Genomic DNA, 18,289 nt, shown 5'->3' on the forward strand with positions numbered 1-18,289 from the left:
AGTATGCAGGCCTCTCACTGTTGTGGCCTCTCCTGTTGTGGAGCACAGGCTCTGGACGCACAGGCTCAGCGGCCACGGCTCATGGGCCCAGCCGCTCCGCGGCATGTGGGATCTTCCCAGACCAGGGCATGAACCCGCGTCCCCTGCATTGGCAGGCGGACTCTCAACCACTGCACCACCAGAGAAGCCCCTGGGAGTGCGGAGTCTTAACCACTGGACTGCCAGGGAAGTCCCTAAGATGTGTTGTTGATTAAAATATTTATACACAGAAGACTGGAAATAAAAAAGTGTGCCAGCCATAATCCAGTAGCCCCTTTCCCCCATATGAGAGCAGGTTTAGAACAGTTAGTTCAAGGAGTCTGAAAATGAGAGGAGCCCTTAGCCTCTGAATTGTTCTATTTTGTGTGATTTCTGGTTTCCTTTGGGATAGGCATGGTTTACAGCTAACTGTAAGAAAATGCAAACTGTTCTTTCCTGATGGGACTGAAAGGCAGATGGCGAGGGAAGGACCATGAGTAGAAGGGCAGGACAGGAAGTGGGGATAGGGGTCAGTTCAACAGATGTGTGCAAGTGGAGCGGGTCAGGAGTCCTTCCTCCAGGGCATGGGGTGTCAGCAGGCCTGCTGGACTGGGGAGGAAGGAGGTGAGTTCCAGAGGTTTGGGGTGTTGCTTAGTGGAGGGCCTGGAAGACCAGCCTGAAGCATTTGGAATTGATGAGGTTGCGTTCAGGAATAAGTCCTCAGAAATCAGAAATAACAAGATGGAATTGGTGTCAGAAGAATAACATGTTGAAATTTAAGGGATGGGTTGCAGGGAACAGTGCTGTAGGCAGGACAACCTGCTCAAAGGCCTTGGACCAGGAGAGCTGAGGGAGGTCTGGGGGGACAAGGATAAGTGCTTCGTGCATATCACTGTTGGAAGAAGACTCAGTATGATCCCCTTCTACCCACCGTGTCCTTTCCTGAGGCCACGTGATAGGGAGTGGTTGCCGATGAAACGTGGTAAGAGGAGTATTAGATGTAAGCATTTCTAAAATGCTTTCAGCATCTTCGGGCTTATGTGGAGGCATGGTCAGGAACACCACCAATCCGTGCTTACCGAGCTTTCTGCCCCTCTTCTTCTGGGGGACCTCCCCCATCACTTCAACTTCTGGTGGCCCAAACACTTTCACGTCCAGAGTAGTGCTCAATGGAGAACTAGAATCCAGAATCCATCCTGAGGCCCAACCCGGGTCTTGCATCCCTCAAACATCTCTCCTTTATCCCAGTCTCACTGATTTCATCCTGAAGTTCTACCGTACTTTAAAGCAGAGGGTTCCCAGCTTTTGTGGGGAACCTGTTTATGTCTCCAGTTGTGGCCAGGAGCGCTGTCCCTGGGAGGGGAGGCAGCGTGGGGTTGCCCACAGTCCACTGGCATCATTCGCCCTGCATCAGGGCACCAGCTGGGATCACAGGGACCCCAGCACCGCTGCCTGGCCTGGTGCAGACTGTTAAACCGTCTAACCAAATGCCATTTAATTCAGAAGAAATACTCCAGTTGTGGGTTTTTTGTTTTTGTTTTCTTTTTAAGCTGTATGGGTAAGGTGAACAATACAGTTAGGCCAGAGAATTAAATATCAATATTTAGATTGTTTGGAAATTGAATGTTTTCTGAAATGGGGTAGTTTTAAAGGTATTCTGCATAGAGGTAAAGGCTAACATTGTGTTATTTATAAATCCAAGAATAAGCTTAAAGAAAATGCAGATTTTTATACCTTGTAGGAATGTGGAAGTCAATATGTTGACTTTTAAACATACAAGTTATTTCTGGACATTCTAAATCATTCCTTTCTGACTGTCACATGTATGTAGTTACATAACAGGCAGCTGCAGTTTGTTATGGCCTAGACTTTCACATGGAGTGTCTTGTATGTCTGACCTGTATCTTTGAAAAGGTCGGGCCTTAAGTGCCTACTGAACAATGCCAGTCCCCGGCGAGTGTCTTCAGGGGCTGCTGGTGAGGACTGGCTCCATCCTGCCAGTTAAGAGTGTAGGTATCTGCACGTGTTTCTTTTTTTTTTTAATATTTATTTAAATTTATTTGGTTGCACCGGGTTTTAGTTGTGGCAGGCAGCCTCCTTAGTTGTAGCGTGTGAACTCTTAGTTGTAGCAAATGAACTCTTAGTTGCAGCATGCATGTGGGATCTAGTTCCCTGAGCAGGGATCAAACCCTGGGCCCCCTGCATTGGGAGCGCAGTCTCAACCACTGCGCCACCAGGGACGTCCCTTTGCATGTATTTCTGTAGCGTCTGTTAACCATACCAGGCTGGGGACAGCAGTGTCAAATGGAAGGGTTTTCCTTCTTCCCTTGCAGTGGTTTCTTGGTCCACTGTGCTGAGCAGGAAGTTACAGAAAAGCAACTCAAGAGACATTGTGAGTCCCCTTCCTGATTGCAAAGTAGAGGAGATCATCCCCTGGTTTGCAATTTTTAAATACACTAATTTAAAAAAACTCTTTGACAGTTTTGGACAAAAAGGGAAAGGAAAAGAATCAGCAAAGATTCTTTAGAAGATGATGAGACTGTTTGAGAACATCAACATTTTAAAATTTGGCTCCCTCTTAGGGGTATTTTTTCTCCCTTTTTCCATGTTAGTTACACCATAAGAAGACTGGCCAGCCTGCCGTTATTTCTGGCTCCTGGAGGGGCTGTGAGCACTGAGGCATGTGTGGGTTTGGTGGGTTTGTGCATGATCTCACTGGGGGACGTAAGTGGGAAGTGGTGTCAAAAGGCCCCTGCCCGTTCCTGCGGTTCTGCCCCAAGTTCTCATATGTTCTTGGTATTTGCCACATGTGAGGATATGTTACCAGAACTATCTGCCAAAATATCAGCTAGCTGCACAGCATTTGTCACTTCTGATTTCTCCTGGGTGACACTGGGTCTTTCGAGCAACAGCCTGCCTTAAAGAATTCCATGTTAGCATCTGCCAGACTTGAAGAAATTAGGATTTTCTGTTTCTGAAGTCTTATTAACTCTCATTCTTTCTCACATTTGTCTTTTCAGGAAAACCAGTTCTGTGTCCTTGGAGGCCCCCAGCCCAGTCCTGGAGTCCCAGGCAAAGCCTGGCTTCAAGCTCCCACGTTGGACGGCTGTTCAGCTCCCAGGCTGCTGAGGACCGGAAGGAGGAGCCCCTGCACTCCATCATCAGCAGCTCAGAGACAGTGCAGGGTACTGTATGTAGCTGCGTTTGGGTCCAGGAAGTCTTTGTTGGCTCGTTGCTGGCTCGTGAGGGGAAGATTTTGAGGCAGAAGCAATGACTGATAGAGCCACCCACTCACTTCAGGCAAAGGAAGGTCTTGGTTGGAGGGAGGGTTCCCCAAAACAATGCCTCCTGCGTTTCCGGCTTCTCAGGAACTTCTGACTTCCATCCTGGCGTATCTTGCCCCCTCTGGTGGTCACCCGTGAGTTCGCACGGGGCCCCTTTAAAGTGGTGATTCACGGCACATCTGCTAATAATCATGGAAGCAGGACGCAAACTCAGTGTTGGCCCCGCCGGTGAAGGACTGCAGTCCGGCTTGTCCTTCATTCCTGGCAAGTGTGGAAGGCAATCTCCAGAGCCAGTCCTGCAGTGGGTCCATTTCTGGCTTTCAAATGAGACAACAACAGAATATTTGATGTTTGGGTTAAGAGGAGAAGTGAGGTTTTCTTGTTATTTTGCTCTCTAAATGATCAATTTGGAAACCACTGTATTCAGGAATAGAATCCAGGGTCTGGTTGTTAGAGCCAGCTCGCCTCAGGACTGGCTAAAGTGCCAGCCTCGACAGCCCCTGGAGGTAGCCCGACCTGAGGCCTGCGGGCTGCGGGGAGGGAGGCAGGTGAGGGCTTGTGCCCCTACGCCCCTTTCTGCGGGGAGAGGGAACCACTGGTTTGTTCCGCTCCCAAGACCTCCTGCCTGAGCCCCAGACACTTGGTTTCTTTCTTTCTTTTTTGTTCGCTGTTTTGAAACATGTTTAAACTCCTTACCTTAAAGATTTTTTTGAATGTTTTACATAGCATATTCTTCCACGAAAAAAGACATTAAACTTTATTGGTTGTGTCTGCGATTCATTACTAGGTTCTGTTTCCAAACATGAGTTCCAGGCTGAGACAAAGAAGCTTCTGGACATCGTTGCCCGTTCCTTGTACTCAGAAAAAGAGGTGCGGTACCTGCTAATCACTCCCAGCGCTCTCAAGGTTTCTTTTGGCGAAACTGTTTTCTATGCTATTCTGGGGAGGTGCCAGCTAGTACATTAGCTGTGAAAATGCATTAAATTTGGACAGGTCCTGATATTGGCTACCAGTGAGAGTATTTTTACCAAAATCTGTTGGGTTTCATGGATAACTATATGCAGGTGATTCTTTGAGCCAGATTGAACCTGGGAATTAATGAATTTTGCTGATAATTTAGAAGTCCCTCAGGTGTTGCCGTGGGGTCCTGCTGAGGTCCATCTCTGTGGTGTTGTCGATGTGTGCTGAGGCCCTGGGTTCACGCCCCTCATCACCTGGCATTGCCACCTGTGGTCTGTGGGGGTGTTGGGGCTGGAGGAGGAAGACCCCAGCCCAGTGTGGAGTAGAGCAGGGAGGAGCTGCCAAGGACCTTTTTGAGGAGATGAAGCTCAAAATGTTGAAGCTCAAGGGTGACAGACCATGGTGAACCATCGTTTCCATGCTCATTTTTGCTAGAATGCAAAGAATTTGAGAAGGGTAAAGCACAACTTTCCAAAATGAAAGGACTTTCCAGGGAATATTTCCAGGTCTCGTCCTATTAAATTCTATATTCAAGTGTCCCTGTGACATCCGGCTTCTGTTCTCTTGGGGTCGGATCACACCTCCTTCCCTCTCCCCATGACTGTAAGTGGAAGGTCTGTCGCTGGTAAAGGGCTTTACAAACATGGGTTGGTAGTTGGGTCTGCAACCCTTTTTTCTCCTGAACATGGTAGGTCTGGTTTGTGGTTAGATTAAATGAAGTCAGTGAGTCCTTTGTGGTGTAGAAAAAATATGTTTTGAGGATATTTTGACATCCCTGGGCAAGAGTTGAGAAAGAAGTTGTCTCACAGGGTCCTGTTTGGAATTAACAGATTGACACCTAACTCCAGGTTTGATGTTGAGGAAGGAGCAGTAGAATCAGAGTCGACATAAAGTTGGGTCACGGCGATGTGATCCAACCAACTTCAATCATTCTGTGAGCTGCCCTGGAGAAACTGCTTTTGAGGAAAGCAGGACGTCTTTCTGGTTAAACAGTTCTGTGGCATTTCTCCCCCAGCCTGTACCAGTTGCTGCAGATGCTGCTAACCAAATAGGTCCTACAGCGTTGGCATCTTCTTTCCATTTCCATAGGTGTTCATACGGGAGCTGATCTCCAATGCTAGCGACGCCTTGGAAAAGCTGCGTCATAAGCTGGTGTCTGAAGGCCAGACGCTGCCGGAAATGGAGATTCACTTGCAGACTGATGCCGAGAAAGGCACCATCACGATCCAGGTACTTCATCCAAGTGTCTCGACGTGGAGCACGCCACCTTGCCTCCCATGCTGGTGACCACCAGGGCCTCTCCACCCACTGGGATGGGGGACAGGCTGCCTTTTCGTCATGGCTGTAGGCTCCTAGTAACCTGCTGACCACCTTTACTGTTAATTTACTATAAAAACACTCATTTGGGGCTTCCCTGGTGGCGCAGTAGTTGAGAGTCCACCTGCCCATGCAGGGGACACGGGTTTGTGCCCTGGTCCGGGAAGATCCCACATGCCGCAGAGCGGCTAGGCCCATGAGCCGTGGCCGCTGAGCCTGCGCGTCCGGAGCATGTGCTCTGCAATGGGAGAGTCCACGGCAGTGAGAGGCCCGCATACTGCAAAAAAAAAGAACCAAAAACCCCACTCATTCAATATAGAAAATTTAGAAAATGCAGATAAGCAGAAGAGGAGATGTTTTATTTATTTATTGTTAAATTTTATTGAAGTATAGTTGATTTACAATGTTGTGTTAATTTCTGCTGTACAATGAGGTGGCTGTTATATATATTCTTTTTCATATTTTTTTCCATTCTGGTTTATCACAGGATATTAAATATAGTTCCTGTGCTATACAGGACCTTGTTGTTTATCCATCCTATATATAATAGTTTTCATCTGCTAATCCCAAACTCCTATCCATCCCTCCCCACAACCTGCCCCGCGACCACAGGTCTGTTCCCTGTGTCCGTGATTCTGTTTCTGTTTTGTAGATAGGTTCATTTGTGTTATATTTTACATTCCACATGTAAGTGATACCATATAGTATTTGTCTTTCTCTTTCTGATTTAACTTCACTTAGTATGATAATCTCTAGGTCCATCCATGTTGCTACCGATGGCTTTATTTCATTATTTTTTTATGGCCGAGTAATATTCCATTGTATACTACACACACACACACACACACACACACACACACACACATCTGTATCCATTCATCTGTTGATGGACATTTAGGTTGTCTCCATGTCTTGGCTATTGTAAATAGTGCTGCTGTGAACATAGGGGCGTATGTATCTTTTCGAATTATAGTTTTGCCTGGGTATGTGCCCAGGAGTGGGTTTGATGGATCACATGGCAACTCTAGTTTTCTGAGGGACCTCCATACTGTTTTTCACAGTGGCTGCACCAGTTTACATTCCCACCAACAGTGTAAGAGGGTTCCCTTTTCGAAGAGGAGAAAATTTAAAATCACCCCATCATTCAAAGATAAATACTATTGAAATTTTAGTATGTGTCTATTTAGGGTTTTGATCTATGCATTTGTCTACATATCTAAACAGATTTTTTTTTTTTTTTTTTTTTTTTTTATGGTATGCGGCCTCTCACTGTTGTGGCCTCTCCCGTTGCGGAGCACAGGCTCCGGATGCGCAGGCTCAGCAGCCATGGCTCACAGCGGCCATGGCTCACGGGCCTAGCCGCTCCGTGGCATGTGGGATCTTCCCGGACCGGGGCACAAACCCATATCCCCTGCATCAGTGGGCGGACTCTCAACCACTGAGCCACCAGGGAAGCCCTAAACAGATTTAAAAAAAATTTTTTGGCCACGCCACGAGACTTGTGGGATCTTAGTTCCCTGACCAGGGATTGAACCCGCACCCTTGGCAGTGAGAGCATGGAGTCCTAACCACTGGACTGCCAGGGAATTCCCTAAACAGATTTTTAAATGATATATTATTTTTTAATATACAGGTGACTCTGAATAACACTGGGGAGGCGGGGACAGACCCTCCCCACAGTCAGAAACCCACATATAACTTCTAGTCTGTCCTCTGTATACCCAGTTCCTCCACATTTGCAGGTCTCCCTACGCAGTTCCTCTATACCCACTGTTCTACATCCACGGATTCAACCAACTGCGGGTCGTGTGGTACTGTAGGTGGTACTTGCTTTGGAAAAAAATCTGTGAATAGGTGGACCCGCACAGTTCCAATCCGTGTTATTCAAGAGTCAGCTGTAACTCTTCACATTTTTTTAAAATTTTATTTTATTTATTTATTTTTGGCTGTGTTGGATCTTGGTCGCTGCACACAGGCTTTCTCTAGTTGAGGCGAGTAGAGGCTACTCTTTGATGCGGTGCGCGGGCTTTTCATTGTGGTGGCTTCTCTCATTGCGGAGCATGGGCTCTAGGCACACAGGCTTCAGTAGTTGCAGTGCGCAGGCTCAGTAGTTGTGGCATGTGGGCTCAGTAGTTGTGCCTTGTGGGCTCTAGAGTGCAGGCTCAGTAGCTGTGGCACACGGGCTTAGTTGCTCAGTAGTTGTGGCATGTGGGATCTTCCTGGACCAGGGCTCGAACCCGTGTCCCCTGCATTAGCAGGTGGATTCTCAACCACTGCGCCACCAAGGAATCCCCACACTTTTAACTATACTTATACTCTTGTGATGCATATTTCCCCATGTTATTGAATATTCTGTGGTACTATATTTTAATCACAGCCCGGTATTTGGATTAACAGTCTTACTTTAGACGCAGCAATAGTTTTGGTGGCTGTTGTAACCTTTGAGCAGTTTAAAGTCAAAGAGTTAGAAAGGCAGAAGTGGGGTTCATCAGGCAGTGGGCCTGAGGGCCACCACGTTCCTGAGACAGCTGCTCTAGGACCTACTGGCTGGGATTATGGGGCGGCAGGGGTTGGGGGTGGTTGTGGGGCGCGTATCCTACGGAGTAGAGGGCCTGCCTCCATGGACTCTGCCTCTTCCCAGCAGGCCTGGTTTCGCCTCTGAGAATTGCTGCTGGTGTCTGGTGCGCTCTTGTTCACTCCTTTGCTCTGCTCTGTGCGTGTGTGTGCCTTGCTTGCTGCTGCTGTTGTTTTGAGAAGCTTTATTGAGCTATGATTTTTACATATAATCAAGTTCCCCAAGTTCAAGTGTACAGTGTGTTTGGACCAACATACACGGTCGTGGGACCACCCACACCACTGATGTCATCACCCCAGTATTCCCTGCCTTTCCCAGCTCTTGTCAACCACTGATCTGCTTTCTGTCACTATGGTTTTCTGTTTTCTAAAATTTCATATAAACAGAATTACACAGGAGGTAGTCTTTTGAGTCTGACTTCTTTCACTTGTCACAGTGCTTTTGAGATTCTTCTACACTGTTGCATGTATCAGTAGTTTGTTCCTTTCTGTCACTGAGAAGTGCTCTGCTGTGTGGAGGCATCACAGTTTTATGTATCCATTCACGAGTTGGTGAGCACTTGGAGATGTTAGGAATAATGCCACTGTGAACATTTAAGTCTTCGAGTGGGCATATATTTTCATTTCTCTTGGGTAAATACCTAGGAATAGGATTGCTGGGTTGTAAGCAAAGTGTCTGTTTAACTTTATGAGAAACTGCCAAATGTTCCCACAGCAGGTGTCCCATTCTGCGTAACTCCTGGCAGCATTTGGGATGCCAGTGGCTGCACATCCTTGTCAGCACTTGTCACTGTCAGTCTTTTTAATTTTAGCCATTCTGGTGAGTGAGCAGTGTATTTCATTGTGGTTTTAATTTTCATTTCCCTAATGATTAATGGTGTTGAGTATCTTTTCAGGTGTTTGCCATTCGTATATCTTCCTTGTGAAATGTCTTTCAGATTTTTGCTCATTTTTAATCAGGTTGTTTGTCTTTTTATTGCATTGTAAGGGTTCTTTGTATATTCTAGATACGAGTCCTGTATCAGATATACTTTTGCAAATATTTTCCCCTAGTCTGTGGCTTGCCTTTTTATTTTCTTAGTAGTGGCTTTTGAAAAGCAGAAGTTTTTAATGAAATCCAGTTTATAACTTTTTCCTTTTATGCTTCATGCTTTTAGTGACCTATCGAAAAAGTCTGCCTATTCCAAAGTGATAAAGATTTTCTCCTATCTTTTCTTCTACAAGTTTTACAGCCTTGGCTCTTACACTTAGATCTGTGATCATTTTGTTTTTATATAAGGGAAGGGCTAAGAGTTGTTTTTCGCCTGTGGCTGTCCCATTGTTTCTGCACCATTTGTTTTTCCTTTCCCCAGTGATTTGTCTTGGAACCTTTGTCAAAAATAACGTGACACTGTCTGTGCAGCTCTTCCTGGACTCTGTTTTGTCCCTTTAATCTATGTGTCTATCCTCTAGTGAGGTTTTCTCCAGTGAGCCCTGGCTGACATGGCTGGAATTCTCCTTTTCTGGTGACAGTGTTCTTACTTTGCTGGGCCCGCCTGGCAAGTGTAACTGATGTGCTCGTGCCTGGGTATCCCCAAACATCCATCCTGGCAAGTGTAACTGATGTGCTCGTGCTGGGTGTCCCCACACGTCCATCCTGGCTCCCTGGTATATTCTCTTGGGTGCTTAGCTTGTCTCTCTCCTCAGGACACTGGCATCGGGATGACACAGGAGGAGCTGGTGTCCAACCTGGGAACCATTGCCAGGTCGGGGTCAAAGGTAAGCCCCCCGCTGCCCTTTCCTCAGGTGCTGCAGCTGTTCCCCCTCTCAGGTTCAAGGGTCTCCCCTCAAAGGGCAGTTCTGACCAGAGAGGGTAGGTCCCAGACGCTCTGGACACCAGCTTCAGAGGAATGTCCTCAGGCACGAGCTTGTTGGCATTGGGGACCCTTTATCACAGGATTTCACTGTGTCGGCAGGTCTCCGGGGCAGGGCCGCCTCCCTCTGACCAGTCTCACCCCACAGGCCTTTCTGGATGCGCTCCAGAGCCAGGCGGAGGCCAGCAGCAAGATCATCGGCCAGTTTGGAGTGGGTTTCTACTCGGCCTTCATGGTGGCTGACAGAGTCGAGGTCTACTCTCGTTCGGTGGACGCAGGCAGCCCTGGATACCAGTGGCTTTCAGATGGGTAAGACGGATAAGACGGGTCCCACATCACACATGGAGTGTCCCCAGGCCCTGGGGCCATCGAGGCAAGTGTCGCCTGCCATGCAGAGTGGGACTCAGCTGGAGCTCGCAGCCTGGTCTGGGAAGCCAGGCTCCTTGGAAAGCGCCAGTGCGCCATCCTGGGCTTTTCATGGGAGGCCTGAGCCCCACACTCAGGGAGCCGTTACTCTTTTTTGCTGGGTGGGTCCCCGCTCTGTGCTCCGGGGTGGGTGCCTTTGTTCTGAGGGCACGTCCCTGACTCCTCGTGGGGGTCAGGGTTTGGTTCCCTGGCTGCCCCACCTTGCGCCGTCTCCACCGTGTGCTGGGCCTGCGATGTCCAGGAACATCTCGACTGTTCGTGGAGGATGGCACCCACCATAGCCAAGGTTAAGTGTTTATCTCACAAGCCCCCAAACTTCATTTCTGAATCCTGCTTTCCCGCAGGAAAAGTGAAAGTGGGGCCCACAATCACCAGGGCCGAGGGATCGACAAGGTGCCCCTCTTGTGCTTCTGCTCTTGGGAGGAGGCACCTGGCCAGGGGTCTGGAGCGCTTGGAGTTAGCACAGGATGGGGGTCTCTTCCCGGAGTCTGGTGCTCACCTGGCCGCTTCAGGGGAATGTGAGATTGAGAGGTTGTGTTCAGGAGTGGGGAGCCCTGTGCCCCAGCCCCAGCGGCCACTGTTCCTGGCGGAGGTGTGATGGCCTGGGGCACACTCCAGCTTCCTTTCTATGCAAGTCCTGCCTGCCACGTGGGACTTCTCAACACTGACAGGCGGAACTCGCCTTCCTTCTTCCGCGTGTCTTAGCTCTGGGGTGTTTGAAATCGCCGAAGCCTCAGGAGTTAGAACCGGGACCAAAATCATCATCCACCTCAGGGAAGACAGCAGAGAGTTCACCAGCGAGGCTCGGGTTCGAGGTGAGCAGGAGCCTGGGCCTCTGGGGACGTGTGCGCGGGTCAGTGCAGTACCTCCTGCCACTGCGTTTTAGGACATTTTGGGGGGGGGGCGCGTCGCAGGTGCAGGGCTGGCCGTGGGTTGGGGCAGGGTCAGGTTTGCCTTCCTCCTTTCGAGCAGCACTGTCTGTGCGCTTGCTGGTGGCGCAGGGTCCTGTGCTGTAAGATGTCACCAGCCTGAGTCCAGGCTCCCAGACAACCAGAGCGGGTGCAGCTGCGAGGCGCTCCTCTTTGTCCAGGTCTCACTGGATGCTACTGAAGGTGCCCAGTGCTCTTCAAGGGGTCACGTTAGCCCGTGAAACCCTGTTTATGCCGCCAAGAAGGCATCGTGTATCGTGGTGGCCTGGGCCTCGAGATCCGGTTTGGGAGTGAATTCTGCTCCCTGTGTGCGGGGAGGGCAGGGATGAGGCCTCCCAGAGCTGTGTGACCCCTGCAGCACCTTCCAGAGCTTTCATCTACAGAAGCTTCCCGTGTTCATTGCTTTTTTCTGTCTCTTCCAGATGTGGTGACAAAGTACAGCAAATTTGTCAGCTTCCCCTTGTACATGAACGGAAGGCGCCTTAATACCCTGCAGGTGAGGCCTGGCTGCCTGCAGGCTCAGGTGGCTGTGGAGATGAGCCGCTCCACGTCAGGCTGGCGAGTCAGAGATGGGACTGGGCGTTGCTGTCAGAGCCCCAGGACTGGGTGTTCTGGGGGAGGCGAGATCTTTGGGTGCAGGCAGGTCCATGTGCACCAGGGGGTCACCCTTCACAGCACACGCTTCGTGCTCCTGAGTGTATTCAGTCATGTTGCCGTCACCATGGTCGGTTCCAGAGCATTTCACCCCCAGAAAGAGACCCCACGTCCATCAGCAGTCATTCCCACTCCCCGCCCCTGGCCCCTGGCAACCAGTCCACTTTCTGGATTGGCTTATTCTGGGCATTTCATAAAAGTGGAGTCGACTACTGTGTGGCCTTTTGTGTCCAGCTTCTTACTGTGTTTTCAGGGCTTAGGCTGGTTGTAGGGTGTATCAGTGATCTGTTCCTTTTCACGGCTCAGTAACTGTCCAGCACGTGGCTCAACCGTGTTACTCGAGCTGCTCACCTGTTGGTGGCTAGTGTCATGACGTTGTGCAGGCTCGTCCAGACCCTGCCTCCTGCTTTGCTCTTCCTGACACTGTGCTGGGGACAGGGCACTTGTTCCCAGAGCCTTTTGTGTATCTCTCTGTCCAGCGCTGGAGAGGGTGGGACTGGAGACAGAGGGCCCGGGAGGCCGACCCTCAGGAGCTGAGGGCTCTTTTGCCAGCACCCGGGCCCCGCGAGCTCCACCAGGTCAGCTCCACACGTTGTTGGGAGGATGCGTCTGAAACATAACGTCCCTGTTCATTCCATTTCCAGGCCATCTGGATGATGGACCCCAAGGATGTGGGCGAGGGTCAGCATGAGGAATTCTACCACTATATCGCTCAGGCCCATGACAAGCCCCGCTACACCCTGCACTACAAGACGGACGCACCTCTCAACATCCGCAGCCTCTTCTACGTGCCGGAAACGGTGAGCCGGGCGCAGGCCTGCCATGCGAGCTGCCAGGGGCTTGTCCACTGCTCCCTGGGTTTACACACCAGCAGCACTTACCCTGAACGGTGACAGCTCAGCACAGACATCACAAAAATTGCCTTAGTAGCATCAGGATGAAAGAAAATCCTATACGTCTGGACAGGTGAACAGAAGTTGAAGTGAGGGGTGCTGAACAAAGAGATGTTTGGCCCGGCAGGCCTGGGCTTTTTGGACGGGTGCGGGTGTCCTGTCTCCATGCAATGCGCTCTCCCTACTTCTGCGTGGCTTAGGGCAGCACCGTGAAGGCCCCACCAAATCCTGCAGCCGGGAAACCTGCTTGGGTTGAACCCAGCTTTCCTGGCTTTAACTGACTAGAGCCCCGCGCCTGTTACCCATCTTGGAAAGAGTTCTCCTACCCTCCCGCTGAGTGTGCTCTGCAGACCAGCAGCCCCAGCCTCCCCTGGGCCCATTAGGAGTGCAGAGCCTTGGGCACAGGACCCCCCCAAGTCAGTTCCCACCTTGACCAGATCCCAACATGATGTGTGTGCAAACGGCAGCGTGGGAGGCGCTGGTTTAGAGCAGGGTTGGCAGACAGTGGCCACTTTGGGCTTTGCAGCCTTGTACCACCAAGGACTCTGCCCCTGTGGCAGAGGCTCACGGGCCACGCTGAGATGGGCGCGTGTGGCTGGGTTCCAAAAACTGTAGACAAGGGAATTTGGATTTCATGTATTTTTCACATATCATGAAATGTCCTTTTCTGCCTTTTTCCTCAACCATTTAAAAATGGAAAAGCCATTGTAAGCTATACAAACAGGTGATTTGGCCTGTGCGCTCTAGTTCGCTGACCAGGCTTGGCTCTGTTTGCAGGGACATGTAAGTCATTGTTTTTATGGGGAGGGCGGCAGCTGCCCAGAGAGGGCCCCCCACCCCACCTGGAGCCATGGTGGGAGGGGCCTCCCTGGGCCCCTCTGGGCTTTTGAACAGACAGACACAGGCAGGACACCACACATCTGCCTCAGATCTCCCAGCCCAGGTAGCCTTAGGAAGAGGTTCCCCGTGACCTTGCAGGCTCTGCCTCCTGGCAGGGCTGCCACAGATTTCTGCTCTTGCCACCTGACGCTGCCCTTTCCTTGCCTCCAGAAACCAACCATGTTTGACATGAGCCGGGAGCTGGGCTCCAGTGTCTCGCTGTACAGCCGCAAGGTCCTCATCCAGACCAAGGCCACCAACATCCTGCCCACGTGGCTGCGCTTCATTCGAGGTTCGGTGCCAGTGTCTGTGCCCAGCCGTGTGGGCTGAGGCCCAGGAGCAGCTGCCTGCTCCAGATGCCAACACCATCAGAAAGGGCTCATCTTTGATGAGTGCGGGGTCAGGGCGAGTCCTCACAGCGTGGCACCTCCCAGGGAGCTTCCTGTCTCCAAACACTAGTCTTGGTTGATTTATCCATGATATGTTGATTTTGAACAGAAAACCCAGGAGGTAGTTTTGAAAGAGGGTCCAACTGATGCTGAAATCGTAGAAACTGTCCCAGCAAAGGCTCGCTGGCCTTGCTTGCTTTCCTTCCGACCCCATGGTTGTGACCTGGGCTCTGCCTGAATTCTAGGAAGACAAGGGACTTGGGAGGAGAAGCCCCCGAGCATCCTCCCTTCTTACCCACACTCGGCCTGTGTCTCACAGGTGTGGTGGACAGCGAGGACATCCCCCTGAACCTCAGCCGGGAGCTCCTCCAGGAGAGCGCGCTGATCAGGTGAGCAGCTGCAGGACACAGTGGGCACCTCACCGGGTTCGCCTTTGCCACGGAAGGCCCAGGCGGGCTTGAAGCTGCTGAGAGCAGAGGGTGGAGCTGAAGGTGCCCAAGGGAGCTATGGGCCTGGAGAATATGAACAGGTCACATGTGCTTTGCCCCATGTTTTACTTCACGCTTTTGTAAGAGGGGTTTGGAGACTGACATTGAGGAGAATTGCTGCCAGTTCCAGGAGATGTTCCCTCCCTTGGCCAATCCCTGTCACTCAATCCTGGGGCAGCCACGGCAGGGGAAGTTCCATGCAGGGCTGTTTCTGGGTGGACGAGGCAAAGGACGGCCCCAGAGCCAGAAGTACGTCTGACCTCGGTCCAGGAAGGTCACTAATGGTGTGAAGGAGACAAAGGCTGGGCACTGAACTTTCTTTTGGAGACATCGCTCTTGGAATCCTCGTGAGCTGGGGTGGCTGAATTTCTCCTCCCCCATCCTGATCATAGCAGTAGCTGCTATTTACTGAGCATTTATTCTCACCCAGACTGTACCAAGCCCTTCCTGTGCAGCCTGTGTCATCCTTGCAGGTGGGAGCCACTAGGTTTCCATGTCATAGTTGTGGAAACTGAGTTACAGGGAGGTCACACCCGCCAGTGAGTGAACCTGTATTTGAACCCACGTTTTCTGACCTCAGGCATGTGCTCTGCCCCCAGCAGCTGGGACTGGGCTGACCCAGATGCTGGCAGGATGCAAGGCTGCAGGCGGGGTGTGTCCAGCCACTTGGTCACTGCTGGTGGTTTTCCAGGGCTAGTTTGTCAGTCTGAGCACTCATCTTGACCAGCAGAGTCAGACTTAAATGAAATTTTTTAAAGAAACTGAAAGAAAAAGTAGAAACTTGATGCAAAGTACATTTTTCCCCTGAACCCTGGGAGAGTTAAGTTGTCCACTTATGCCCATCGTCCCCAGGTATCTCAGGGTGTGTTTCCAGAGAACAAGGACAGTCTCCTCCTAGCCAGCACAGCCGTCAATTGGAGTTGACGTGGTGCAGCTGCCACGTCTCATCCTCAGACCAATCCACGTTGCCCGTCACGTCCTCTAGAGTAGGAGGGTCCAGTCCAGAGTCACACAAGCCTTTAGTTGTCATGTTTCTCCAGTCTCCTGGAGGTTGGCCGAATTCCACAGTCTCCCCGGCTTTCAAGACCTGGATACTTCTGCAGATTTCAGGCCAGTGATTCTATAGTATGGCCCTCTGCCCGGATTGTGATGCTACCTCATGCTTAGATGCGGGAGTAGCACAAAGTGATGCATCCTGTCAGGTGGTGCACGACTTTGAGTTGTCCCCTTACTGGTGATGTTCATGTTGACACTTGATTAAGGGGGTGTCTGCCAGCCTGCTCACGTGGTTACTCTTTTTCCCTCTGTAATTAGTAATGATGTTATGTAATGGGGTGGTATTTGGCAGCTATGTGTTCATTTCTTACAATATGCATGTGCTTTTCTTAATATCTGTATAACTGATTTGCATGACTTGATTTCCTGTTTTATTCAAGGGCTATAATCTGTTACTGTCATTGTTTATTTTGGTGCCCAAACTGTCCCTGATTTATCAGGAACCTACTCAGGCTGACTCCTTTTGCCCTTTGACCTATTCCCATTGTGCTTTGAGCACTTCTGTATTGAGTTCACCCAATACCAACCAGCACTGCCGTGGTCTTGGCCTTTGCTTCCCTTGACAGTGAGGAATCTGCCTCTGATTATCCCTAATGTGTTTACCTCTGACCAGTCCCCTCCATGTTACCAGTCTGCCATCGCTGCTGCCCCCCTGCCCCACCAGCTCCCTGCTCCTTCACCTGCTTGGGCTCTGATGCCACATGGTGGGCTAAGTGGGTGTCTGCCAGCCGTTCTGCCAGCTGCTCGCTGTCCCCAGTCTGGATGTCCCCTTCTGGGGTCCTTGGGCTCTGACGCTCCACACCAGGCTCCTCCAACCCTCACCCTGCATGGACACCCTCTTCGTTTCATCCTAGCTGCTGTGGCTGCCCCACCACAGATGCGGGTGCTGCCCCTTGGCTGAAGGACTGAGTTATTCAGGATGGGAGTGGAAGAGGATAAGCTTAAATGAACATTAAACATTATTGTTCCCCTACCCTGGATTATTAAGGAAACAAATGGTAATTTCACCTTTAGGAAAGGCAGAATATTAAGGAAATTTAAAAAAATACTCCCTAATACCACTAATAGTGTTGCTCACGATTTTATGCCATTATGTAGTGGTGCTCTGGTAAACACCCTAATACACAAGATCCCAATTTTGTAAAATTGTAGTGCACATATAGTATATCCAGTATAAACCCAAGTTTATACAGCATTGATCCTAATTATGAAAAATATAATGCATAGCAAGTAGTATGTATAGTCTTTGCATACTTATATACTATATGTACCCTGTAATTTATCCATATTGGGATTTTTCTAGTTTTTCTTTCAACCCAGGCACTTTCTCATGTTATTAAGGATCATATCATTAGAGGATGTTGATCTTTAATGGCTGTGTAGCTTTCCATCATTCATTTCAACCTGTTCTCTGCAGTTGAGCACTGAACTTGTTCATAATTTTCTCTTTTTCTTTTCTGTAATTAAACTTGCTTCAGAGCTTATTTATTTATTTTTGGCTGTGCGCGGGCTTTCTCTAGTTGTGGTGAGTGGGGGCTCCTCTTAGTTGCGGTGCGCGGGCTTCTTGTTGCGGTGGCTTCTCTTGTTGCAGAGCCCAGGCTCTGGGCACACGGGCTTCAGTAGTTGTGGCATGTGGGCTCAGTAGTCGTGGCTTACGGGCTCTAGAGCACAGGCTCGGTAATTGTGGCACATGGGCTTAGTTGCTCCACGGCACGTGGATCTTCCCGGTCCAGGGCTCGGACCCGTGTCCTCTGCATTGGCAGGCGGATTCTTAACCACTGTGCCACCAGCAAAGTCCCATAATTGTTTTCTATTTTATGTGCTACAGTGAAATTCCTGCTCCATAAATCTTGGTGACTTATGAAGGTGTAATCTCAGAACCATAGTTTTGTCACTCTCCACAAGGTTGGACTGACTGACTCTAGGGGGCGCATGTCTCCTTAACTGGTGTTGACCAAGGGTAACTTTCTGGTATGTTGTCTTCTCTGATTATTAGTGGGATTGAAAGTTTTTTCATATCCTTCTGGCTGTTTGTATTTCGTGAAAGTTGCTCTTTTGTGATAAATGCTTTTCTGTTCATAGGAAACTCCAGGGCGTTCTACAGCAGAGGCTAATAAAATTCTTCATTGACCAGAGTAAAAAACATGCTGAGAAATATGCCAAGTTTTTTGAAGATTACGGCTTGTTCATGAGGGAGGGCATCGTGACCACGGCTGAGCAGGAGGTCAAGGTAGGGTCTGGGTTTCTGGGCCTTTCTCTGGGCTGCCTTGGGCTGTGGAGGAAGCTGCTGGAGATCAGAAACCTGAGCTTCCCAGGATGTGATGATGGCATAGCCAGGCACCCCAGTCACCGCTCCCAGGGGTCAGGAAGTGCAGCCTTTGGCCTCTGGACTCCGCGGGTGGTCCTAGAAGGCCCGGCGTGCACTTGAGCACATGCCCAGCTCCTCCAGTGCCCTCATTTGCGGGAAGCGGGCATTTAGTATCTCTTCCCCCAAGGGCCTGGGGGGCTTGGGGAGGTCACAGAAGTCAGGAGAGGTGCCTGGTTCACGGGGTGGGGGGGGGCAGGTGAG

At 50.2% G+C, this 18,289-nt stretch overlaps 1 protein-coding gene across 2 annotated transcripts in view; it reads left to right on the forward strand.

Annotated features, from left to right (window-relative positions):
• Nucleotides 1–18,289, forward strand: part of TRAP1 (TNF receptor associated protein 1) — a 47,098-nt gene that overhangs the window by 19,841 nt on the left and 8,968 nt on the right. Inside the window, exons 2-12 of one of the 2 annotated variants that reach the window (XM_007453483.1) lie at nucleotides 3,039–3,203; nucleotides 4,090–4,172; nucleotides 5,352–5,492; nucleotides 9,840–9,911; nucleotides 10,155–10,315; nucleotides 11,138–11,247; nucleotides 11,784–11,857; nucleotides 12,660–12,815; nucleotides 13,959–14,079; nucleotides 14,496–14,565; nucleotides 17,803–17,950. In XM_007453483.1, the coding sequence (XP_007453545.1) occupies nucleotides 3,039–3,203; nucleotides 4,090–4,172; nucleotides 5,352–5,492; nucleotides 9,840–9,911; nucleotides 10,155–10,315; nucleotides 11,138–11,247; nucleotides 11,784–11,857; nucleotides 12,660–12,815; nucleotides 13,959–14,079; nucleotides 14,496–14,565; nucleotides 17,803–17,950 (1,301 nt within the window). The remainder of the gene's footprint in view (nucleotides 1–3,038; nucleotides 3,204–4,089; nucleotides 4,173–5,351; nucleotides 5,493–9,839; nucleotides 9,912–10,154; nucleotides 10,316–11,137; nucleotides 11,248–11,783; nucleotides 11,858–12,659; nucleotides 12,816–13,958; nucleotides 14,080–14,495; nucleotides 14,566–17,802; nucleotides 17,951–18,289) is intronic. The other variant, XM_007453484.1, reaches the window with a different exon arrangement.

The sequence above is a fragment of the Lipotes vexillifer genome, unplaced genomic scaffold (genome assembly GCF_000442215.2).
Source record: "Lipotes vexillifer unplaced genomic scaffold, Lipotes_vexillifer_v1.1 scaffold914, whole genome shotgun sequence".
NCBI lineage: Eukaryota > Metazoa > Chordata > Mammalia > Artiodactyla > Lipotidae > Lipotes > Lipotes vexillifer.